The following is a 27,389-nucleotide window of genomic DNA, read 5'->3' as shown; positions in this document are numbered from 1 at the left end:
AATTTTGAAAGGCCATGAACATAACAGAATGCTGTATTTTGCGAGTAGTGCAAAAGTCATTTGCCAGACTTTAATAACTGGAGTTTATTTCAAATACGTTAGGAAATTATCTTTTAGCAAATACGTTTTTTTCCTCCCTTTATTTTTTAACAGTACTATTATTAATTCATGTCGCAACAGTAATTATGGTTTTTATACTATTTTAGATTTATCTTACTGTGTGAAAAACTAGAGAAAAGTAGAAGACAATTTTTTCTTTCTTAGTTAGAAAGTAAATAAAAATTAAATAACAAATCATATTCCTGTTTTAATCCTTTATACAAGAATAGGTAAAGAAAGTATGGCGTGAACTATCTTCACGACTAGGCTACCTCAATGTAGAGAATGTTTACTTCACATTATTTCATATAATTCATAATAAAAAATGCTTCCAGAAATACATTTATTTTTAATTCACTCTATTATTTTCCCTAGCCGACTGATTAAAAGTCATATTGCTTTGCATTTCGGAACACATTCCAATTTTAGTTTAATGTGTATTTGCAATTCTAGTTCGTGGTTCCAGTGGTACCTCGCCATCATCGAAACACTAATCACACATGCAGAACTTTCGATATGTATGTTCTCATTCTAATCTAATAAATTTTTGCGTTGTCTTCATTTTATCTTTTATTCTGGTATGTAATCTGACATTTACCGGTTTGGTAAACGTCATCTTTTTTTTTTCTTGTGACGTTGCTTTTAATTCTTACAAATATTCTGTATTCTATTTCTCCTAGAATATTATATATTCTATTTCTACTGCGATAGTTCATGTTTTAAAAATGTTTCTTTCTGTAGAAATCAGGATATAGAATTCTGTGTTTTAGAACCACTTTAAGTAAAATTTTAGAATATTTTGAATATCTTCATTTAGTATTCCTTATCTGAAGTAATTAAAGTTATCTGATTTCTTCTAGTTATTTTCTTATTAAAGAATATCTTGCTTTTGATATCTGTAATAACTAAAATAATTACTTTTGATATGGGCTGATCTGAATGGTACCAGTACCACTTTTATCATATCTCATGCAAATTTGCATATATGCAGTTTCAGCAATAACGAAAACAAAACAGCCTATGACTCGGTTTGTCAAATTTATAGGCTGGCCACGACTTGTAGATTACAAGGGGGTAAAAAATCATTTGTCAAATTTAATCACTGTTCAGATTATCTTGGATAACAAGATCTCATAACTGTTAAGGCTCAAGATCTTAAGTCTCAAAAAATCCACTATACGATAAACATAGCAAAAATACCAATTGTTTGTGTGCGTGTCTCCAAGGAAACAGAACTTCATAGCTGTATGGTTTTCGACGATGTCCTTTGTCGGACAAGATCTGGTTCGAATTCTGTTTAGGATGTGATGAACCTTGATCATTGTTTCACACTGAATATGAATTAGTTGGTCTCATTCGCAGGTATGTGTGAGTTTTATCCTACAAACAGGCCAGATTAATACAAGCAATTAACAACAATAGTACACTGAGCAGCCGGGATTAATTGTCCTACCAAAGCTCATTAATCTGGTTTCAAAGAAGGCGAGTGACTTGAGTGAAATATATATTAAGCCTTGACAGGCAGTGGGAAATGGGGTCCTTGAAGTATTTTAAAAAATTGTGAAGTTATCAAATTTTCCTGTGAAGTCAAAAGCTATATTATAATCGATGTCAAGATGCCAGGACTATTGAAACGGATTTTTAATTATGGAATGTTTAATACTGAGATGTATTATTAGATTGTTTTCTGCAGGGGAAACAGTTTTTTTTCTTCTGCAGAATCAGCAGCAGGCAGTTAAGAAACCTGCACACAATCAGGTCCACGGCAACCCGAGGCTGCACCACACCCGGGCGACAACAATGATAAATGCTACATGCAATTTCTTTTAGTTAGTTTTTAATGGGTGGACGATAAAAGTTTGCACCCGGGCGGCAAATACTCTTGGCGCGCTCCTGCACACAATAACAGACCAGACTATATAAAAAGGCTTATTTGTCTATAATAGGTACATAAAATCCAAGTTCTTTGTCAGGAGTCTTTTGTACATACGATTGATAGCATTCTTCCTTATAAACATGAAATGGAAAAATATTCTTTTGCAAAGAGATCGAAGGTGATAAGATTCTTGTGTGTTTGTAATGATAATTTCACAGAGTAATTATTAATTGTGCGATTAGTTTGCTTTTTAATGCAAAGAATTCGAAATAAAAGAAGGGAGCACAGAAATAATGGGAGAAAACTCGAAACAATGCAATAATAGCCCTTATAATAAGAGCCATCGTATCCCGCTAAACACATAAAACAATGAATTGAAAGGAGCAAGCCTTGGAGAGTTGCAGAACTAGACAAAATATCTCAGTGATTTTAAAAATACCGTTATTTTTGTTTTTGTTTTTAATTTTACAATTTTTCTTTAATTTAGGGATGATATACTCTGACAACAGCCTTTGTTTTTTTCATAAAAGAGGCCAGAGAGAAAGAGAGAGAGAGAGAGAGCGAGAAGGGATTAATTGAATCCACGAATTCTTATTAAAATTCCATTTAGAATTTGTATCAATGATGCATATATTTAAATATGTTCCATTAACAACGTACGCCTTCATAAAGTTATATAACTGGAAATTCAGATATCACTCCCTTCGACTGAACTTTCTACAAAGCTCTTCCAAAACTTTTCAAGCGAAACAACACCGATTAGTTCTGAACATATTTAATTTTCGCTCTATTCCTATAAATATTTAGATCAACACTTTTAAGTGTAATACGAAACTTCGACTGTAATAACAGAACTGAAACGCACAACTGTCGCCAAGATAACCTGTTCGTGAATTTCAGTTGTCCTCAGGTGCCCTTTCAAACTAATTTGCAAGGGCAATGCGCGTGAACATATCTTGATTAATATGCCACTATGCATTCACTTTCGTTATAACAACCGAACGCACGCGCATTCGTACAACAAGCACTTTCAAAAGCGGGCAGATTAATTGAGTACAACTTAGATTAAAGGTTACCCAATGAGCTAAGTTAGAAATGAAACTTTAGACTAATTAGAAATCCTGTATCTACTATCATATTCATCAATTAATGATCCGCTTTGTGAGTTCATTATTGAAAAGATTTGGGAAGGAAAAAATGAACGTCATGAGTTTAATTAATGTGCTCCTTTGTGAATATCTCATTAGAGTAATGCAAATAATAAAAAAAAAACTAATTGAAACATGATTAGTTTTAATATTCTCGAAGGCAAAATGGAACGATGTAGCAAATATATTTCTTTATTGTTTTTTCAAGGAAACCAAGAAGATTGAAAAAAGTAGTTCAGCTTATTTACATATAAAGAGATGTTCATTTTTTTTCATCAGTATTGTATTTTCTTAACAAACCGATGCAATAAAAAATTAATCTACATTTTTCCTTTTTAATAATAACAATCTGTTCGGAAGCATTATACACCATAAAATTGGTTAAACAACATAAAGCAAGATTTTTTTTATGTTTATCATTAATTTTGAATAATTAAAAATCCATTGTTACACTTGCTATGTATTCTGTAGAAGAGCTAAATATGAAACTTATCACAACAAAGAACTTGATGTTAGTGTTTTAAGCAGAAAAGATGCTATAGCCTGTATTGTGATAAAAACTTGTGCTCCCGGACTAACACCTATCTTACTTTGTCTGTTCAATGTTTCCTACTCAACTGCTAACTATGTTATTACATGAAACAATTCTACATTCAGAACATTCCAAAAATTTATGATAAAGGTCTGTCAATAAACTATCGTCCAGTTGCTCTCACTTCCGTTTTCTTTAAAACAGGTTGAAGACGTTCACATGGTTGCCCTTGACATTTCTAAGGCATTTGATCGGTATATATGTCTGCTGAGCAACTACTATCCTATGGATCGGTCTTACCTTTTGCATTTCGACCACTAGTTTCTTCTCAGGTCACTCACAGTGGGCTGTGGTACATGGTTGGTTCTCCTCAAATTTTTCCACTAAGGCAGGAATATTCTTGGACACAGTATTTTCATTTGCACTTGTACTTCTCTGCATAAATTAACTGCTCTCTGCTCTCACAGAGTTCAAATTCTATTCAAAATTGTTGACAATAAACGCTATTCCTCCTTTTTTCATTTCGCAGTCTCCATGGCAAGTCTTCATATCATAACCTTTCATTTCTAATTTCTATATTTTCATGGAGAGAGGACAACATTGTAAATTATAATACCAACAAAACGCAGTACTATCTAATTTCTCATAACAAAGATCTTGCATAACATCTCATAATTTTCGGTAACATACTGGTGTCAAAACCTAAGGACGAACACTTCTTCTGAAGATTACAACAGCATTTCGGACGAAATAATTTGTAGCAATTTGTATAAATGTCAATTTCGAGTAGAAACAGGGTACACATTCAGGTTTTCGAATCGCTCGTAAAGGGTCGCTTAACAGAATAAAAGGCAAAAGGCTACGCTCAGCTAATTGTGTTTGAATGAAGATCTTTCCGTGAAGGATTAAAGTTGCAAACATGGATGTTTTGTAATGTCTCAAGGACATCTTCTAGATTTCACGCGAACAAGAATAATTGAAAAGCTTGAAGAAGATTGCAGAATTACTGATATTGCTTGCGAGTTTTCAACCTCACATAGCGATGTATACAGGATCTGGAAAGAATTTCAAATGAATGAATGTGTTCCAGACGTTTGCTAAGAGGTCTTTCTCACTCCATCACGCTCTACCACGGAGAAGGCAGATTTTTTTATTATAACAGCAAAACGTAATCGATGCACCATGCCAGGTTAACTTGCAAGTCTGCTCAAAGAAAGCACAGATATGTACGCGTATATCTCGCCAAACTGTGGCATGATTGTCTGCGATAGATATGGCATACAACAAAATACAACATATATTTCACTGGCGTGAAAGTGGTACTGATTACCATCCCGAGAATGTTCCTGAAAGGGATAGATATGGCAGTGTTGGGTCATAGTGTGAAGAGGCGTTATGCTTAATGGACACAACGAGGTACAAGTGCTAGAAAAGGGACTATGACTGGTGAAAGATATTGCAACAAAATTCTTCAACGCCATTTTTGATTGTTTTGTGGTGTTGTAGGCGAAGAATTCATTTTTATGGACATCATTGCCACATCACATCTTACAAGAACAGTGGAGATACTTCTGGAGATTGAGGATATTAATAGAATCGAGTGGTCGGCACGCTTGCCAGATCTTATTCCCATTGAACACGTTTGGGAAGTAATAGGAAAATATTGCTGCTTTAAATTCCCTTCCAGAAACAAACAAAGCCTTATCATTGCTCTGAAGGAGAAGTGGGCCAGTTTGCCTCAAGAACTCCTGAATCACTTGGTGCTAAGCATGGTCGGACATTGTGAGAGCTGCATAGCAGTTCGGGGTGACCATATTCCATACTGAAATGTCTCTCCGCATAGTTTTCTGTAAGCACTGTACATCAATTCCTTTACTACGTTCTTAGGAAATTTGTAACTTTTGCCAAAAAAAGTATTGTAATTTAATTCGTATGAAATTTATAAACGCGTATTTTTGTAATATAATTTATTAGAATGCTTGCAATAAATTTATGTCCACATTTGAGGTAGTCATGAAAATGTTTTCATATATACAGGTAAAAATTTAATTCGTCCTTAGCTATTGGACACCAATATATGCAGATATTGACACATGATCAAATATCACTTCTTCGGCTGATTTACACAACCACCCACCTTTCCTGTTACAAATGGTACAAACGCATCTCACCCATTGCTTCTTCAGCCACCTTTCCACATGTACATTTGAACAAGTAAGAACATCTCATCTATCCAGTGATAATCCTCTATAAATCCGAAATTATATCCTTTCTGGGTTTGCCGATGGGCAAACCCACAAAGGTTTGCCCATCGATGGCAAAAAAAAAGGGTGTTGTCATTCTAAGAGGGCAGTACTGTTAATTATAGTCTCATACATACTGACGCTCCCTTTATTAGTTATGTCTGTTTTACAGGTACTTTCACTGATAATATTCTGTTTAAGTATCCATTGTCCTTCCTCCATTTTTTTCCCATTTTTTTAGCTTTTCTATGTTTTATGTTATGTGTGTTCTAGGATTTAGTACTGCTCAGTCGATCATGATCTCTTATATTCTCATCCATTTTATCTATTTTACTTTGCATGTTATTTTATTTCTATTCATTTACGAAAATAATATCAATATGCGTATTTACTTATCCATATTATCCTTAATAATTACTTATCAAACTAGCAAATATATTAAGACGTGAGATTCAGTTTCAATGCATAACAATAATACCAAGTAATAATAATTAACAATGCTAGTATCAATATCACCAGTTCATCTTTAATTTACGACTAATTTAATTCACACTAATAGAAACATAAACAATAAGAATTGCATAATAAATCATCTTGTTAATTACTTATCATTCTATTAAATTTCATTGGAATTTACAGCAATCAACAATGCCATTAATGATAATTAATAACTACAATTCCAACAGCTGGCACGGTGTTAATTACTTATATTAATCATTCGAAATCTCTACATTCAAGATCATTATTACCATTCATTTTACTAAAGATATATTGAAGTTTTTCATGCCCCTGAATGATGCGATTCCACATTTAAATACATTCAGTAAATAAATGCACAGGTAGTAATTAAAAAAATATTTGATTCTAAATGACATCGCACGGGCACCCAAAATATGAAATTAAATAAAACGTTTTTTAAAAAAAAGAGGAGAAAATGATCTTCTCTATTTCTTAACAATACCAAAGCTGAGCAAATACCATTAGCTGCTGTTATGTGACCAAAAAAAAGAAAAACAACTAAGTAGAGTTTATTCAAATAGTTTCTGAACTACTCTTTCCGAAGTACATTTCTTATATCAGATAGGAATGGAATTGCTGTTGCTGGTATCTCTTTTCAGATTCCTATTTTTTTGAATAGACATAAGAATGAAATGAGAAATGTGCTGGTCAAAAGTTAGGACATGCTGTCTTAGTATTCGATTCTTTATTGGAAATTTTTGACTACACAAAAAAGGGGTGTTGTCATTCTACGAGACTGCATTGCTCATGGGAGGTGAGTGTTGCAATCACAGTCGACAAGATTCGATAGTATTGTTCTGATGTTTCAGCGGCATTAACGACGTCGGCAGCACATCACACCCTGCTTCCCAGATCCTGGGATTCTCACCAGTTTCATCGGGGCAATGCATTCTGAATAAAACCTACCAAGTGCTGGCTTTATCAACATATTGACCCTATTATCACTGGTGTCCAAAAGCTAAGGATTGTTTCAGAAATAGTATTCGTCGTTAGGTTTTGGGACACCAGTGTAACGGTTGAGTCATTGCAAAAAAATGAGAAATTTCCGAACTTGCAAAAATCTGGGAATACTTTGTTTATGCAGTTCTCTACTCACCTGTTTTTTGTAAGGAATTGTTGAGAACCTTTGAAATCCCTGCATTTTTTACACTAACAGAAACAATTCATAAAAGATTTTGTGGTTACTGTTATACAACGTTGTCTTTGAGTACAGTTTTTTATTATTTTATTTTCTCCACTTCTTTCTTTCTATGATCAATATACAGTGTGAGATCACGTTATACGCTGCGTTTTTATACAGTTAAGAAAATGAGACCGAAAGGTACTGTGCTTTGTTATTTGTATTATGTACCACAGATATTTATGGTCGGAGAAATGCCAACGCTTGGGGAAACAAAAATTGCCACGCAAAAGTTGGAGTGATGTTTTTTCTAATGTGCCTGCTGATCTTATTACTGCATTTAGAAGATGTCTCAGATTCATAGGTCTAAAACAAAGTCTCCGGATGACAAAATATATACCTACGTTTTTTTCTATGATATTTGATATTCATCTGAGATGACAAAATATTCTTCTGAGTGGTGTGCTTTATTCCTTGTAAGGTCTGATAGATTTTCCGGTTATGATATAATAATTAAAAGTGTCAGCAGTTTCTACTTCATCAGCATATTCTTCATTTTTATTTCTAGACAGATAGCATATTTATATGACTTTCACCTCCGATGGATTGTAAACCGATGGTGCATTAGTATCATGGATGGGCTTAGGGTCTTCTTCTATTTTTATTTTTTCTATTTTTTGTAATTTTATTATTTTTTTCATTATCCATAAACCTAGCTCTAGAGACCAAACATTGAACTTTTTCACTTATCGATACCTTCAATAAGCAAGGAAATGGTCTCACACCAGGCGAACATTAATCTTCCTCTTGAAGAAAATTACACGTATCCATGCCTACCGAATTATTTGAAATCTCAGTCTTTTAGTTGGAGAGCAGATGCGGTAACTTCTCGGAGAGCCAGGCCATCACAGCAATAAATCCTTATATCTCGTACACGTTTAATAATAAACATAATAAAATTCAGAACTTTTATCAATGCACTGGATACAATTTCAAAGACGCTATCCAACTCTTTCCAAGAACTAAACATATCAATTCTTGTAAAGAATCCGCTTCTGATCTACAAAAAACAGCACTGCTCAGAAAAGTCCATATTTTGCGATGCTGCATGAGAGATTATTCTTAGTGTCTTGGTTAGAATCTGAATTGTTCTGCAGTCAAATTCTTGTTTGAATGATATCTTGTTTTGATAATTGTCTGAATCAATCTGAATAAAATAATGATAATAATCCTTAATTGAAGGAGTTAATTTTCCTGACCACATATATCCCAAGTACGTATTACAAAAAATAAGTGCAGTTTGATCTATTTGTAATGCTCATTTAAAATACGATAACATTTAAAATTACACTTGAATATCATTGCGGTTGTAGGAACTTTGATTATAAATTTAGTATCGCATCCACTACCACACCCAGCTCTGATTTAATAAGTAGTAATACTCGTTTTTAAAATGCACAAAAAGTGTAAAAATAATATTAGTAAGGGTCTGAAGCAAAATTACATAATCTATTAAAGTTCATAAAAATCATGAACATCAGACTAATTAAATTTTTCAGTGAATAGGTTTCGCTGTTATCCTCTGTTAGTACATGAATAAAATGGTATGAAAGATAAAGTACATGAATAAAATGGCAAAGAGAAACACTGAATTATAAAACTCATAAATTAATATCGAGCTAAAATGAATTCCAGGTACTCATTTTATATTCGCCCTTCTCTTCGAAAGTTCTGAAATAAAAACCTAATCAAGATTTAAATAAAATCCAATTACAAATCATAAAGAATAAAATATATTAATAAAAATAACCATAATATAAATTATAATAAACTATAGATTAGAATAAAACTAAATTTAAATTTTTACTCAAGTGAATTTTACCCGCGCATGGCTGTAAAGTTGTATTAGCGCCGTAAGTGAAATAGAGGTTAGATAATCCGAAAACTGTGCTCTAGGTCAACACAAGGAATTTTGTCAATATTTAATTCAAAATTAAATTAATTTTCTCTCTATATCCATCTCTCTTTCTCTCTCTCAAAACAAAAAAATAAATAAAATGTTGGGAATTTGCTGCAAGTGAGAGAACAGAAATAAATAAACTACTTCGGTATTTCACAAGCGAAGGATTAATGAATTTGTTGCACCCTTGGGGAGAAACTGTGAGATTACTTTCATGTATTGCTAGATGTTACTAAAAGGTTTTCGGTGATTCATTTTCCTTCATATAATAGATCACCTTTACTCTAGTGTTTTTAGATGTACTAGGATTAAATACTGTTATAAAATATTACACATTTTTAAAACGATAAAACTTTGCATTGTTAAAATGTTATTAATCATTGAATGCGTTATGAAGTTATTTCAACGTGCTTCTCTTCAAAAGATGGATTGAAGTTTCGTGAAAGGTAAAAAAAATTATAACAGTGCTGAATTAATTGGTGTCAGACAGAAGTAATATTTAAGGAGGTAATTGTAATTTTAATAGAGAATATGTATACTACAGAGAATATATATACACAAATAAGGTTGCTGTTAATAACCTTAAGAAAGGCTAGAAATAATATTAAGAAATCACTAAGAGGTTCTTCCAGAAATAACTAAAATGCGACGAAGGAAGCGATGCAGTGCAAATTCTCAGTTTATTAATATATTTCTATTATTTAATAAATTCGTAAATTATTGAGGATAGTAATGAATAAAAATATTGTTATTTCAGTATATGCATTTGCTGTATAAATTAACCGTCATTTTGACTAAATAAGTAGATGTTCTCCTCAAACAACCATGAGTTTTTTTTCATACAAAAACTCAGGAAAATCATCACACACACACACACACACACACACACACACACACACACACACACACACACACACACACACACACACACACACACACACACACACACACACACACACACACACACACACACACACACACACACACACACACACACACACACAAAAAAAAAAGAGCGAGCGTTTACATATATCAAGGAATACCAGTTAACAATGGGAGTATCGCTCTCTTTCCTAGCACCCAGAGAAACATAATCAGCCGTGGCAATAATGAAAGGTGGACACATGCTTGACTTCAATATCCAATATCTTTGGGAAATGCAAATACATTTATTTATTTTATTTATTAGAAGATTCATTTATTTCTGTAGCTTCTTCACTAAACTATTAAGCAGAGGATAAACATTTATTACTTTCTTTTAAGGTTACACGGTGATCAGCACTCATATTTGTAAATTTAGGTACGCAAAAAGCACACGTGTTGAACAGATTACTTTGTTAATTACTAATAAAATAAAACTTGACGTTTCGGCCCCTATATAGAGGTCATCATCGGAAGAATACAACTGTATAAGGAACCAAGCTACATGCTTATGCCCTGTATACTGGTAAACTAAATCTACGTAGTTACTAAATCCTTTTTCCTAGCCTAGTGATAAAAAAAAAATTTTAAAAAAATGTATATATATATAAAGAATTAAATACAACTATAATAAACTGCTGAAGTCCTCATCCAAAATGATTTCTTTCAGTTGCTGTTAAATGTTACAAACATTTCACCAGGTTATCTTCTTGTAGTGGCATTTTTCTATGGCTAGTTTAGGTTGTTATACAGGTTGTAGATGGGTCCTCCACATTCTTGAAATAGTTAGGCCATCATTTTTGTTGAGATTTGGGTTCTGTTTGAGCATTTCACATGACTCTTTAAATTTTCTCTCAAACCAGGTTTTGGTGCGGTGTAGGGACTTGGTATTTTTCCAATCAATTCTGTGGTATGTTTGGAGTGCATGGTCAGAAAGGCCGGTTTTACCAAAATGGAGGTATTTAATGTGTCGTTTGTGTTTGTCATGTCTGATTGGGATAGTTCGCCCTGTTTTCCCTATGTATGGTATGTTACATGTGCATTGTATTTTGTATACCCCTGGGTGTGCTAGGTGTGGAAGAGGATCTTTAGAAGAACTGAGTAGGTGTCTTAACTTATTTGGGGGTTTAAAGGTGGTTTTAATGTTGCATTTGCGAAGTATTCTGTCTATTTTTTCAGAAATGACTCTAACATAAGGAATGGCAATAGCATTCTTGAAATCTTTTTTGTTCTTACTGGTATCTTTATGGAGGATCTTGTGAATAGTTTTTTTACTGTATCCATTTTTGATAAATGTTTGGTTGATGATCTTGTATTCCTGGTTTAGAGCCTGTTCATTAGAACAAATAGTTAGGGCTCTGTGTTTAAGGGTGCTTATGACACCTAGTTTTTGTGTTGGGTGGTGATAAGAATTTTTGTGTATGTATTGGCCTGTGTGTGTAGGTTTGCGGTAAACTGAGAAGGAGAGACAGCCAGAGGGAAGACGTGTGACAAGTGTGTCAAGGAAAGGAAAAGAGTTGTTTTTTTTCATTTCAGTGGTGAATTGAATACGTTTGTGTTGTTTGTTTAGGTGGCTAAGGAATGTATTTAGAGCTTCGCGGCCGTGAGGCCAAATGGCGAAAATATCGTCTAAGTATCTGAGCCAAATTTTGACATGCTGTCTCTAAAGCACGTTGCTCAGTCTTCCATATAAAAGTTAGCTATTGGGGGAGAAAGTGGTGAGCTGGTGAGGCTGTACCTTCTTTTTGAAGGTAAAAATTGTTTTACCACACGATATATCCGGAGCGGAGTACGTGGGCAAAGAGGACCATGATGTCATGTGGAAATATGTTCTGTAGGAGCAAGATCGCGTCATTGATTGGGACATTGGTGAAAAGGGAAGTTATGTCAAAGCTGACTAATAAATCTTGGTTGTTGAGTGTAATGTTTTTAATTTTATTAATGAAATGTTGTGTATTTTTATGTATGAAGGGGACTGACCTACCAATTCCTTGAGTGGGGCAGCGAATTTTTTTGGCTAAGTGATAATTTGGGCTGTCAATTCCTTCAACAATCGGACGAAGCGGTGTGCCTGGTTTGTGTATTTTTGGCAGGCCATAAATTCTGGGCGCACGGGCCTACTGAAGTATTAATTTTTTTGTTGTTTCTTCGGGCCATGTGTGGACGGATTTGATTAATTCAGTTATTTTCTTTTATTACAACTGTCGAAGATTGTAAGCCACGGTGAGAGAGTATGGAAGACATATTCTGCCATGTAGTGACTGGTAGCCCTGCTTATTGCTCTTTAAACCTATGAGTTGCAGACGCCACGAGTTTAGCGGCCCAGTGCTGCTTACTTGCTCTCCCCAAGCTCGACCATCCTAGTTTGTTTCGTTCTTCAATTACCGTCCGGCACCATGTCAATACTGCTATTGTTCTGATCGGCACTCTCAATACATAGCCTATCCATGTCCATCTGCGTTTCTTTAACTCTATTGTGACTGGTTTTGTTTTTGTTTTATTGGATATTTGAATGTTTGAAATTTTATTTGGCCAGTAAATTTTGAGACTTCTGCAAAGTCATTTTGTTTGGAAGGCATCAAATTTATTTTCTTTTTGCTTGTTTAATTTCCATTATTTACTTCCTTAAAGTGGTATAGATTTAACAGTTGAATTAAAAAATTGGGACTTTAAGTTTATTTTTATTTTTATTGGAAATCATTAAATATAAATATTTAATGATTTCCAAATTTTCTGTGAAGTTTTAAATGCGTAGCAAGATTTTTTAATTCTTATTGTAATGTGTTCGTGTAGAGAGTTGCTCCGAAGTAATTAAAAGTGTTTTCCATTTAGAAAGATTGGTCATTCTTTTTACTATTGATATTTAATATTTTGGTTTTCTTCTCATTGATGTATAAGCCTATTTGTATAACACTTTCCTCTAGCTTTGTTGTCTTTATTTTCATGTCTTCAAATCTAGATGATAGTAGTACAATATCGTCAGCATAGTCCAAATCTAACTGGAAACCTTGACAGTCGTATTATTATGTGAAGTAGGTTGAGGTCTACTTCTCACTTTTCTTTTTTTTTTTTTAGTTCAAAGATGAAAAATCCTATTTCCTTGGGTAAAAAAAAAAAGGCAATCCTTTTCTGCATCGAAGAAAAATGTAGTAAAAAAAAAAGTTCCTCTAGGTGCCGAGTACATATTAAACTATAACCCCCACTTACTTTTGACAGTCCAACTTTATGGAATACGCAACGTTTCCGCAAAGTTACACATTACATACTACTTGTTAATTTTAATATCTTTTACTCTACAATAATCTCATTGTCCTTATATTATCAGCTAATCTTAAGAAAATAACTCAACGGGCGAATGAAACAAGCGGAATTAATAATTATCGATACTGATATATAATAAATGTGTGTTCTTGATAAACTTTTAGTTTCGTAAGAAATGCTTAAAACTACCTGCTTTTTTCGTGTTGCCCACCCATAGCATTACACACACACACACACACACACACACACACACACACACACACACACACACACACACACACACACACACACACACACACACACACACACACACACACACACACACACACACACACACACACACACACACACACACACACACACACACACACACAGAGATAGATGGCCAGATATAGATTTAGATATATTTTTTGAATGCCGTGATTAATTGTGAAAAGCAGCTAGTAAAATAGTTTTACGAAAACAGTAATTGATTGTTGTACGTATTTCGTAAATATTTTCGGAAAAAAGCTAATTCATGAGAATTCTTTTTAATATAACGCCAAACTCAATCATTATTATACCTTTTGAAGGTTTAGAATTTGTTGTTTTTCTTATATTCTATTCTCACTACCCGGTAATTCTTCACTGCTGATAGTTACTCACATTGTATTCATCAAAATGGATGGGTGCTTTCTTTCGTGAAGTGGCTTTCTTTTTTTTTTATGAATCATTATGGCTTGCCGTTATTGAACGTACGATTTATTATGATTATGAACTGTTTTGGGAAGGAAAAAAAAAAAAACGATTACAGTAGAAGTGAAAATAAAGAAAAATTTTCCCATCTGGCGAGTGCAAAATTAATAAGTCATGGTACTGTGTCGTGAAATCCCGTGTGTTTTCTATCTTAGCGTTATTTTTTCTTACCTATTAAATGAATTGCAGTTAAGAAAATTCTAGCATTTTTTTCTTTTACTGTTTTTTTTTTGTTCTCAATATATTTTTTCTTCAAGATATAATTTTTCTTCATGATGTATATTTTTTTCTTATGGATATATACCTGTGCGACTTATTTAAATTGGTTCTATTAGAGATGCCTATTATTAATAAAAATATTTTGATGCATTTTAATCGTTAATGTATTAAGCAAAATATTATTTCTTTAACACGTGCATGAAAATATACTTCTAGAAAGTTGTCTCAAAATTGTGAAACCTTCTTAAAAATGACTGTGAAACAAATTAACAAATCTTGATTATCCTTAAGGACAATAGCTTCAAGTAATAATTTAGACTATAATTCAAATTTATTTGAAAGAAGAATTGACAAATATTTTGATTAACGAATTGAAGAAACACAGGAACAAAATTTAAAAACTTAAAATATTGATTTGAAAGAAGAAATATAGCCTTGCTAAATTCCTATGATTTAACAGTTGAGATGTTACTCTGAGTCATGCTGACATAGATTTCATCTTTAAAACAGATCGTATATATGTCAGTAAAACTCAAATAAGCAAACCTTCCTATACTGTAATTACAATAGTTTTTAAAATAGTCCTTAATGAAGGACGATTCATAACTCGTGGCTGAGTCGGTTAGGCATTGTACTATTTACAGTATTTGCCGGCGTATAAGACGCACCGGCCTATAAGACTCACTCCTTTTTTGTACACATTTTTTAGGGAAAAAACTTTATCACTGAATATATAATGAATTTACAGTATTTCAGATATAAAGTAACAAGTAGATCGAATTTCAACAAATACCTAATCTAACTAGGAAAGAGTACCCACCTTTTAATCTTCTTTGTCAAAACCCAGAAATTTATCTCCAGAGCTAAATGAATAGCTTAAAACCTCTTCTAAATCAATGTTTTCTTCATATTCAGCTGGCATCTTTTGTGATATTTTTGTTTTCGTCCGCATACATAGCTGGTTTCTCTTCATAAATACTGACCACCATGATGTTGATCCAGTAAAGTTGGCGATCCCTCTGTTAGTGGCTATCGCTTTCGCTTGATGAATAATCATTTTTGTAGACACTGAAAGGCCCGCTTTTCTGTGGTTTAAAATCGAAGTATTCGGTTTTGCCTCAAGTTCTGGCCATTTTTGCAGTTCCACTTCGTAAGTTATGTTTACTGTGAGTTGCTTCTTTTAGATGATCTTCCTGATTCCGCCAAGTTCTTATCATATTCTCATTTGGAGTGGCCGAAAATGCCTCTCTGCAGCGCTGTTTCCATGTTCTTTAGCAAACACAATCACACGTAGCTTGTATGCAATATTGTAGCAATGCAATATTGTTTTTCAGCCATAATTTGCCAAGAAACGTAGAGAAAATTTAACGATAAATTGTTTAAGTATTGTTTCTGGAGAGTGTGACAGAACGTTTGATGAGTACAAAGCAGAAATATGATATGCAAAAGCTATTTATCTGCTATGAGAGTAATCTTCTGATTTGTAGAATGATGAAAATTATCTCATTCATCGCATCTTCCTTTTACCCTCTTTTGCCTTGCGGTGTCGAGGGTTTATTAATCATCGGACCTCAAACTGTTCACAGGATAAGGTGGTCAGTCCCACGCCCCGGTGTATCCTATGTCCTGTAGTGTCGAATTCTAAAGCCGGTTTGCCTGCTTGGCGGGATGAAAAACCCCACTGATGAAAAAAATCTACTGTCCATGCCCAAGACCGGCTAACTTGGCTATGGCAGATCCTTAAGCTCCTACGTCGTCGATCGACGGGATTCGAATTTAGGACACTCCTTCCACAGGCATATGGTTGCGAAGCGCACGGCCACTAGACTAACTGCGCGGACATGAAAATTATACAAACATTAAATCATACCTTCAGAAATGATATTAGAAATATATAAGTGACGTTAAAACGAGAACCTATGGGATTTCTCTCTTTAGATAAGTATATAGACCACAAAAATATATGGATTTCGCTTTCTGAATTTTATTCAGAAACGCGAAATTTAGTAAGACAGCCTGGAATGCAAACGAGATTCTTTCATTAATTTGCAGAATATTTGCTAGTACGCACAAAGGTGTAATTATTCCGCTATACAAAACAACGACAATAAAATGAATATTCCTTTTACACATAAGCAACAGGTTTAGCAAAAGTTCTATATTGTTAATAGCTGCATAAGATTAACAAGAATATTTTTCTCTTGAGGAGTTTTTTAGTGTTCTGATGTCCGTACGGTATAAGCTCTGCTTCGTTACATCGAATTTAATAGCAGTTTTAATACTAATACAGCAGTAATGCTATCCTTGACTCACGGAGGTTGCCTGAAATAAATGACAGCAGAATCGTTTTAGAACTATCTCAGCACGCCGTCTATACATCTTGTGCATTGCCCATTTCTTTATTAAAACACCTGACATTGAATGCTATTTTCTGCAAAGATACAACGCAGAATTGCTATAACACCACTCCTATGTCGACAGTTCAATAGTTGTAAAACATAAGTCATTTTATACTACTTGTTAAAAAGAGTTATAAATTATTTTTATTATCTCAGTTAAACCTATCCACTGACCAATGTTTCATGAAAAAAAATCTTCTTACTGATTATTATAACTCTTTGGCGCCAAAATCAAATGTTATTCTTTTATTTATACTTCGATACTCTAGAAATGTAAGGCGAGGTTTCTTCAATGCCTTCAGATGTTGTATTTAGAATTTAGATGAAATTCTGATATCTCTCCCTTTATCCGCCAGATGTATGAGCCAGACATATTTCCTTCAGGCACTTGAGAAACTAAATCATAAAATCCTATGAAAATGGATAAACATTGCCTCAAGGTAAAACTGCACTGACAGATGCATTAATAGCGCTGAAATACAATATCGATTCCTGGGAAATAGAAATTTCTCCTGAACATCAGACAAAGCATATAACCACTATCCCACCAAATCATGCTGTTCAGATGTGAAGGAAGTATCTCGCAAACTCTTCGGATCATACTATCGTCTGTTAGACTTTCTTTGCGTTTAGTAACGCAGTTAAAACCTATATGTCAACAGTTATATGTGGAATAAAATTGAAATAAAAAGCACATATCCGTTTCTTCGCTGAGAAAAGCATCATATATAGCAGTAAAACCTTGGAAAAGAATAAATTATACATTTGAAGAAGCTGATGTTGAAACGTCATTCCAAAAATACCAGAGGAATAGTGAAGGGAACCAATTTCTAACCTAGAATGGAATCATGCATGAAGGCAAAACCTATTCGAAACGTTTAAGTACATGCCAAAGTGTCTATTTATACATTCCATGCAGAATACATTATCGTGATAAAACACGCATTCATATAATAAACTAAATCAAAACGGTGCCTTATGACAGCTGCTTATACGGTTATATCCAGCGTTTTTTCAACTGCGAAAAGAATTATTAATGATTGCTTATGTCATAGTTGAATCCAAAGGAAACATTATAATCCGAATTAAGCAGCATGCATTTCTTTTGGATAAAGGTATTAAACTAATAGCTAAATGACATTTATTCTTACTTCTTTTATTCATTACTTTCTAATAAGAGTCTGTTAAAATGAACATTCAGAACATTAGCCTGTTCAGCATTATCGATAACAGTCTTGTTATCATCAATTACAAGCTGGTTATATCGAAAAAGTTGTTTACCGATGGAATGTGACAACCATTGTGTAGTTATTACAATGTACGTTGTCCCAAAATTCTCCTTCTTTATCTATCCATCTTCATTTCCAACAATCATGCGAATCAAACTAGGCATTAGAATTTCAAATAGTTGTTCGAGTTTCTTTTGAGAAATATTGAAAACTTCAAATGGATATCAGTAGTACACAGACGAGTGGTTACCTATTAACAGTGATTTTCGCAACTGAAGAGATAAGCTAATAGAATAATTGGGATTAATTATTACTGTAGTCTACAAGTTACATATGATAAAAACACGTAATGATCCATTTATCTTAGAACAAATGCGAGCATTTATCCTAGAATCTATTCCTGTGAGAGGCACTAGATGTTACGTAATTTTACACGTTCTTGGCTCAACAATCATCCTTTGATTATCAACATTTCGACAGTTGTCAAAAGATTAATTTTGTAGTAACATGTCACAGTTTCATCAAACAGATTACGTTTTCATTGGATGATCATTGCTTTTGAACTTTTTCAAAATGTAAAGTAATTACTTCTTGCATACGATAAATTTGTAGTTCCCTTGACTCTTTGTATTAAATTAAATCATTCTTATCACCTTGTAACCTTCAATTTTACTTTTCTTCGAAAGCATTCGCCCACACTAAAAGCCATCTTTGAAAACAATGCAGATTTTTTAAATTCTAAAAAATCTTTTATATCATGAAATTTCACATTGGAATTACAATCACCTGTGCTTGAAATTCTACATTTTAAACTTTGCTTCCAAGTTTTCCTCTCATCGAATTATGTTATGAGATTGTTTGCCTTCTATGTGTTTAAACTTCATAAACCAATTGTGGTAACGACCTTGAATCAATCCTTCTTATTTTTAGTCACTGCTAAGAAATCTGTTTACTCTGAAAACTTTAGTAACAGGAAGTGAAGCAATAAAGATCAATTTATAACTACTGTGTGTATGGGATTTCTAAGTAAAATTATTATAAATAGCAGAAGAACGTCAGCAAACATCAAATGAATGGAACTAGTTAGCGGAACCGTGCTAAGTCATGATTTGGGAAAAATTGTTTTGTTTTGCCAGCAAACTAAGAAGAGAAAAGTGATTCCAATAAATCTAGAAGTTCTCCTTGATTTCAGCCAGTCAAATTGAAACAAGCGAATAAAAAGAAATCAGGAATTTGTTTTGTATAATTTATGATTACTCCAAATTAGAACAGGTACGATGTATTATCATGTTACAATAATCTTCTTCTGTAGACGATGATAGTGTTTTCATGTCAGATATTAGAATGATAAGGATAATATCCGTTTGAATATTTGGAGCAGGTTGTGTTTATCTTGTTAGTGATATCCATTTACTTATGCATTGTCATAAAATAAATTTACTGCAATAAGAACAATACCAATAACAAAAACTATAATAATACTAATAGCAAAGTACTCTTACCCTAAATTGTGAACAAATAACTTGCTGAAACGCTAACAACTGCTGTTCTTCAGATAATCAACAAATTAAAAAGAAATTAAAGCGTGTCCCATTTACTTCTGCTAGCTTATTCTTCTTAGGCTAGTTATTTTGTTCAGAAGGAAATGCTTTCTAAGAAATGCTTTCTGCAAGTGAAGGAGATTTAATGCCATACTAATAAGAATTATATTGATTTAAGTGTTGTCAGTTACTTTTCCCTATGATTAATTATTTGAGTAAAACACCCACATTCCATGAAATCGTTCCAATTCTTGTCGAATTTCGTTTGCTAAAATGCCATCAGACTTCCCAGCTACGTTTAAAATTTAAACTAACGTGCGAACTGCACTACTAGTTATGAAATTTTGGATTTCTTTAATGTTTGCTATTGACACACAGATTTAAGACATATAGATTAACCAACATCTTTAGGAATGTTGCTTTAACAAGAATCGTCAGCCGCTATCGATATCAACCTTTAGAGTAAGTTCCTTGAGAAGAAAATGTTTAAGTATTTCCATCACTAAGAGTGTTTACTTTTGAAAAAGGGAAAAGAAAAATGTGAAATTTATTTCATTTGGTTTCGGCTGAAAGAAAGTGTAAGAAGTAGCAAGTGTCCATTACCGCGTTTTCTACAGTCAATATTTATCGTGGGCATGCATGCATTTAGATTGCAAATATATGTATTTGAAGAAATGAAGAACTAGAGTCTCGATAAATACCTCCCCGTGTGATATTAGCATGGACGTGTCTTATAGATGAAAGGACTTTTGCTGATGACGTTTGGCGCTGTGCAGGGGAAAACTTTATATTAGCAGGATGAAAAACTTTTACCGCTGCCATCATTAACTGTCGAACTTTTTTTGGAGAACCTTACTATTGGTACCTTTCAGTTTGTTATGATTTTTCTTTCTGATTTATTTTCAGAGAGAAAATCATGCTAAATAAAATATTTTAAATGCACGCATATGTGTTGACTATGCAAGGAAAATATTCTGCGATTAAAAAGTAAAATTTTGAAAAGAGCGTTGAATTCTTTTTTTCCCCTTTTCTATCGATATGAATTTGTAATTTCCATTTACTACTTTGTAATTAATGACACCCGTTGAAATTATTCAGTCTATTTATCAGATAAAAATCTTGAAATATAATATTCTTAAATATTAAACATAAATTTCAAATTAACTTTCAATTTGTCCGTTCGGTTAGCCTAGTGGCTATGCACTTCGCAACCATATGCTTGGGAAAGGGTTAGATTCCCTGGGTTCGATTCCCGTCGCCTACATGAGGAGCATAAGGATTTTCCTCAGCCACAGCCCAGTTAGCCGGTCTTGGGCGTAAACAGCAGGGTTTTTCTCCCCAGTTTATCTGGGGGTTTTCCTTCCGCAAGCAGGCAAACCACCCCGTGAAAACACATTTCTACAGCAACAGAATATACCTGGAGGCATAGGGCTAGTCACTTTATCCTCGGGACGGGTAAGACTTAGAACGGCATAAGATAGCCCTGTAAGGCCAGTAAGTCTAACACGTAGAAGGGAGAAGAAGAACTTTCAAATGTTGTCATATTATCTGTGGTCTTCAGAATATTATTTAAACACTGCTTTTGAAGACTTTCACTTATTCTAAGCAATAATAAGTCAATATATTCTGACTGACAATTACACATGTTCCCCACCTATTTTGCAGGGCGAAATACAAGAAATACGATTACATCTCTTAAAATAGGTACATTATTGAAACAAATATCAGCTTTTGACATCCCTGATATTGTAATACGGAGGCTCGGGATGTAATCCAACAAACACCGCCCAAATCTTCCAGAAAAGCCCGAGCAATTTACAGTCATAATACACAGTTTTCTTTAACGTTAGTTTCTTCAGCAGTAATGACTACAAAACAAGCATCCTCTGAGGCTCAAAACAGCTATGTAGGATGTCATAACTATTTATTACTAACGGCTATATAAATAAGTATCAGATTCCAACTTCTCGAAAATGTAAATTACGAGCCAGTTTAAATATACGTAACATACCACACAGTAGAAATGCTATCTGCAAATTTCGTCATACTTGACGTCATACGCGTTATGTGTACCAAAATACCAGTAAGAGACCTAATTTCACGATTCTTGGAAAAATCACTCATACTCCTTCCTTTATTTTATTTATTTAACTTGTGTGGAGTTTCGATTGATCTCAAAAGTAATACCCATTCTCAATTTTCATATGTTACAAAATATCGAATATTAATAGATGCTATAAAGAAGTTTGTATTTTGGCTTTACGTTGAGTTCATACTGTAAGTAAGAATGTGTTGACGTGTGTTGAAAATAGATTTCAGAAAATCATTAAAAAAAAAAACTAACAAATTCCAGCTTTTTATCACGTATAAGCTCTACTTATGTTATGCATAAATATATCTTAACAAGAACAGAAATAATCTATTGTTTATTTATCTATAACAGATTATCAATTTTATCACACGCTTTTGAAGCCAGTTCTGTTGGACTGTCTTCTAATGCAATAGACTGGAAATATATTTAATAACCTGTACAATTTGGAATCGTGTATTACAATTTATTCTAATTATTATCATTTCCATAGATTACTGAGTTTAACTAAGCTTCTACAAAAAATTCTTATTTTTTATGATAATCCTACTTGAATCCGAATTCATGCTATTAAATATAATTTAATAGTATGAATTTAATTTCGTGAATTTGTTGCGGAGAAAGATTGATCTAAAATTCTCCTCAGAACAAGCTATTCCCGAATCAGTAGCTTCTTATCACTTGCAAGTTTCAAGTACTGTGAGTTGATTTAATCGTATTATTTAAATATTATTGATTAATTTTTAAAACTTGAAAATCTTTATGCAGTTTCCTATGTTTAATTATAAATTACTTTTTTCTTCTTTCTCTCCAGGATGCATGTATGAAGAATTATTAAGAAGATTGCACGGGAATTGCTCGTTTTTTTTGTATCTTTTTTTAAGACAAGCATTCAACAGGGCAATGGTTAGTGGTGTGTAAATGGACAGATGGAATTTATTGATCAGAGTTTTCGTGAACGAAGCAAGGAGACCCTCTTCTGTTCAACCAAAAATGACCTACGTTGGCATTCTCAAACTGTTTTTCTTTGATGCCTATATGTGATAAATCGATAGAGACTCTAATTTGCATACCACGCTTTTGAAAATCTGTCGCGGCTGCTTAGGAGACATTATTTATCGCAGTCACTGACAGCATTGGTTAGCTAAACAGAACTGAGAGAACTAGAGACATTTGTGTGGATGTGTGGGTGTATGTGGGTGCGCCTTGACAGTACGCTATCTATTAACTCATGACTTCTGCATAAGCTCGGAATAATTGTCATTAATAACAATGGAAGAAGAAGAGTTGGATCTGTTTTCAACCTTTTCACTCAACTGTACATCATTCAATTCTACAAATACGAACTTTACCAACTGCTCACAACATTATGATGGTATGAATTCATTCCCTGGACTTCCAGTTCTAGTTTTAGAATTTGCCAAAATTCTTTATGGTGTTGTTTGCCTTGTAGGTCTCTGTGGAAATACTTTAGTGATATATGTGGTACTACGTTTCTCTAAAATGCAGACAGTCACTAATATGTATATCTTCAATCTCGCATTGGCCGACGAAATGTTTCTGATTGGACTTCCTTTCTTAATAGCCACAATGGTGTTCAAGGCATGGCCATTTGGTCGAGCGATGTGTAAAATATACATGACTACCACTTCTATCAACCAATTTACCAGCAGCTTGCTTTTAACTGTCATGAGCGCTGACCGCTATGTCGCGGTCTGTCACCCAATTTCATCGCCTCGTTATCGGACTTCATTTATTGCCAAATTTATTTGTCTAACAGCATGGACTGTATCAGCATTGCTCATGGTACCAGTGTTCATGTATGCTAACATAATGGACACTGATTTTATTATATCCTGCAACATATACTGGCCAGAGAGTACATATATGGATGGACAGAAAGCATTCACACTGTACGCTTTTACTTTGGGATTTGCTATCCCATTGGCATTGATTTTGCTATTCTACTTCCTCGTTATCTGCAAATTGCGTAAAGTAGGACCAAAAAATAAATCCAAGGAAAAGAAACGCACACATCGCAAAGTGACATATTTAGTCTTAACAGTGATTACTGTATACGTCATATGTTGGTTACCTTATTGGAGTACACAAGTGTGGATCACATTTATGCCATCAGATCAGAGTCAAGGTGCCATAGGATTCACTATTATATTATTGGCTGGTTGCCTTTCTTACGCTAATTCGGCTGTTAATCCAATACTTTATGCCTTTCTCAGTGACAACTTTAAGAAGAGTTTCGCCAAGGCTTTTACCTGTGCTGCTGGAAAAGATCTCAATGCCCAATTACATGTAGAAAATAGCGTTTTTCCGAGAAACGTACGTGGAGGATCTGGTAAACAGGAACACAAAGAACTGCGTTGTCTACAGATATCTCAAGAGACTGAACCATCAACGGCAATCACCATGACAACAAAAAGTGACAAAGATTATTCGTTGCGAAATGGGTACAGCAAACAGCCTTCGGATACTGAAGCCACTCAAGTGTAGAAATGTCTATAATTCTGAGATAAAACATACCAGTATAAGAATTCTGAACAGCTGAGTAAATAGCCCAGAATTTGACTTTAGAAAACTGTCTTAATCAATGAAGAATTGTGGACTGGACTTGTTCATCATACCTTTAATTAAAGAAAAAGAAACTGTGCATATCTGGACTTCAAAAATCCTCAAATGAATGAAGAATATAACATTTGAATAATTCCTGTTAATCTGATATAATTGATATCCATATATTATTATGAGATTTTATTCTTCTCACTAGATGCGTTTAACGAAATATCAATTTATTTTCTATATATATATGTGGAGTAGTCATTTTACGAATGTTAATTCAAGTATATTTAATGTAAGAGTTAATTTTGTTTACTTTCTAAAATCCTTGTATAATAAAAGGATTTAAAGAGCGAATGATTGTAGTAGTATATGTTTGATGTTCTTCTATAAAATCATGAATATAAAATAATATTAATTGCGGGTATTATTAATTAATTAATATTAAGTGTTGGCTAGCGTAGTAATAAATATATTTTTAGTTTATTTATTAAGATGGAATAACTGAAATATGTACGATGTGTTTTAATTTATAAATCGAAATCTAGCATCATATGTACTACGTATATTGCCATTATGTTTATCATGTTTTGTTGTAATGGTTATAATATTTAACATAATTAACCTTTTCATTTGATCAAATTTTAATTGAACAGGTTATAGACATGTCATTAATTTTATCAGTTTGGAAGATGAAAAAAAAAATCGATCTGCATTTAACAAAATATATATTTCTGCGTACAAAATTCAAACATGATATACACTCAATACAGAGAGATTTTTGAGCATCTAATATTTGCGCTATTTATAGACAAAGCTCCAAGATGGGGTATCGCTCTCCTTGTCTCCCTTTCCGTATAGAGAATATCACTTTTCACATGGATCCCACATCATTTTTATCTGTTTATAGAAAGCTAACACATTCTTGAATATGCAACACCATCATCCATACTAACAGTACAGTTCATTGAAATACTATCGTATAAGACCAGCACTCTTTGGCCTGATGATATTCCCATCTAAGTAAATCAACTATCTGCAGATATTTTTACTAATAGTAGCTAAAGCCACTTTAAAATAGAAGAAAGAATATTGCATCGATATCCCTCATATCACATGGCATTCATAGCAAAACGTATACGATCCTCTGTTTGCGAGATAGGATTGAAAAAAGCCAAAGTCTTACGTATGTAAAAGTTGAAATGAATTTTTTAACCATTCCACAACACATAAGTATCCTAAAGTAAAAAATGTAAATTTTTAAATTTTACACATCGAAAAATGCATAAATTATCTTGTACATTCAGTGTGGCAACTATGGACCGACAGGAAGAACTATTATCATCCGCTTTGAAGAATATATGAATTATATATACTACTATTGTCATTATAGCTTCAGAAGTAATAGCCTATTTGTTGGATATCGGGTCACACAGGATTAAATTAACAACAACGACAAACCTGCAGAAATGCAGATTTGTTGTAATTGTAGTTGTTATTAATCAAAATTGGACAACTGTCGTTTTAATACTAAGGCCAGAAATAATCTTATACCAGCTGTGTTCGCCTTTCAGAGCAGCAGAACTTAGGGTGTTGGGGGGTGGGGTAAATCAAGCGAAATATTAACTGCTTAGTAAATTACCATATATATTTCCTTCTAGGTAGGGTATAATACAAAAAAAAATAAATAAATAAAATTAGTATATAAATGAAAGTTTCTTGTCTCGTGCGCGAAACATATTAGCACAGTTAAACTCACGGCTACTAATTTGTGATGATTTATTTCGCAATTTTACTAAAGAAAGACCTTAGGATATGTTTCAAAGTTAAAGTTTAATTTTAATTCATCGCATTTCTAAATTTACGTCCAGAAAATCACATAAAATAGGTTTATTTCATTTTAATTTGTAACTTGATGGAGAATAACCAAACTCAAAAATAAATAAATAAACAAAAGAAGAAATAAGCAGAAGCATCTATCATTTACGTGCAGCTCATAGAATGAAATAATCCTATATGTTAGACACTATAATAAGAACGAGTAATAGTATCCGGTGAAGAGAGGCGGCTGAGAGGTGCCGCTAACCCGTAGTCCCTAATGATAACACTATGTTTACTCTCCGAAGATCGTGTGGGTTCTATTGTCGATTTCGAGTTTACGGGACGAAAAACCTGCTTATCATTGCCAGAGACTGACTAACTTGGGAATCGGTCGAAAAAAAAGGTTCAAGAGAACTTACTACACTCTCTTTCTTCCGTGGTCTAGTGCAGGGAACGACACACGCAGTTTCCACTGAGCTACACAGGCGCTTTATTCTTTATAAGTAATCCGATACTTTCTAGGAATATTTAGGTATCTACAAACAAAAGTTTATGGATACCTAAATATATTATATTATTCATAAGATTTTTTCCACAGCAAAGCTCGAGGAACAACATAAATGAAGTTTTATATGTTTAAATGGATCGAAAATTATAAAAGATATAATGTATGCTGTATTGTGAGAAAAGGTTCTGCCTTCAACAGACTTAGAATTTATTGTATTTCTTAAATGGAGTGTGTTCTTTAATTATAAAATGAATTTCGCCTTCCAAACTGATATATAACAAAATCCTGCGAAATCTTGGAACGTACAAATTATAATTATTCCACTCAGGAGGTGTGGAATTTATTTAGATATTGAAAGAATGACGTCATATTGAAGTGTCACTTTAGTCGAAGGTGTTGCACCACAAACTTTCTTTTGTTGGTTTAATAAAACGTTTGTGATTTACAAGTTACATTGCACTTAGAGACACCCCTATGTAGATGCCAACTGGCGCACATTTTTGAGACATAATTCTTATTCTATCATCTGCCCTGATATATACATATATAGGGCTCCAGGGCATATGATGGTCCAAAATGCGAAAATGTTGGGTTTACA

At 33.4% G+C, this 27,389-nt stretch overlaps 1 protein-coding gene across 1 annotated transcript in view; it reads left to right on the top strand.

Moving 5' to 3' along the window:
• The window catches only part of LOC150108979 (somatostatin receptor type 2-like), a 208,252-nt gene extending 183,442 nt beyond the window's left edge, over positions 1–24,810 (top strand). The window contains exon 2 of the mRNA XM_090404696.1: positions 22,706–24,810. Within this exon, the coding sequence (XP_090260822.1) occupies positions 23,164–24,399 (1,236 nt within the window). The 5' untranslated portion in view covers positions 22,706–23,163 and the 3' untranslated portion in view covers positions 24,400–24,810. The remainder of the gene's footprint in view (positions 1–22,705) is intronic.
• The last annotated feature ends 2,579 nt before the right edge of the window (positions 24,811–27,389 follow it).

The sequence above is a fragment of the Typopeltis vanoorti genome, chromosome 2 (assembly GCF_054136105.1).
Source record: "Typopeltis vanoorti isolate ZY-2024b chromosome 2, IOZ_Tvanoo_1.0, whole genome shotgun sequence".
NCBI lineage: Eukaryota > Metazoa > Arthropoda > Arachnida > Uropygi > Thelyphonidae > Typopeltis > Typopeltis vanoorti.
The sequence above is the reverse complement of the archived record's forward strand: the minus strand, read 5'-3'. Positions and strand labels throughout refer to the sequence as shown.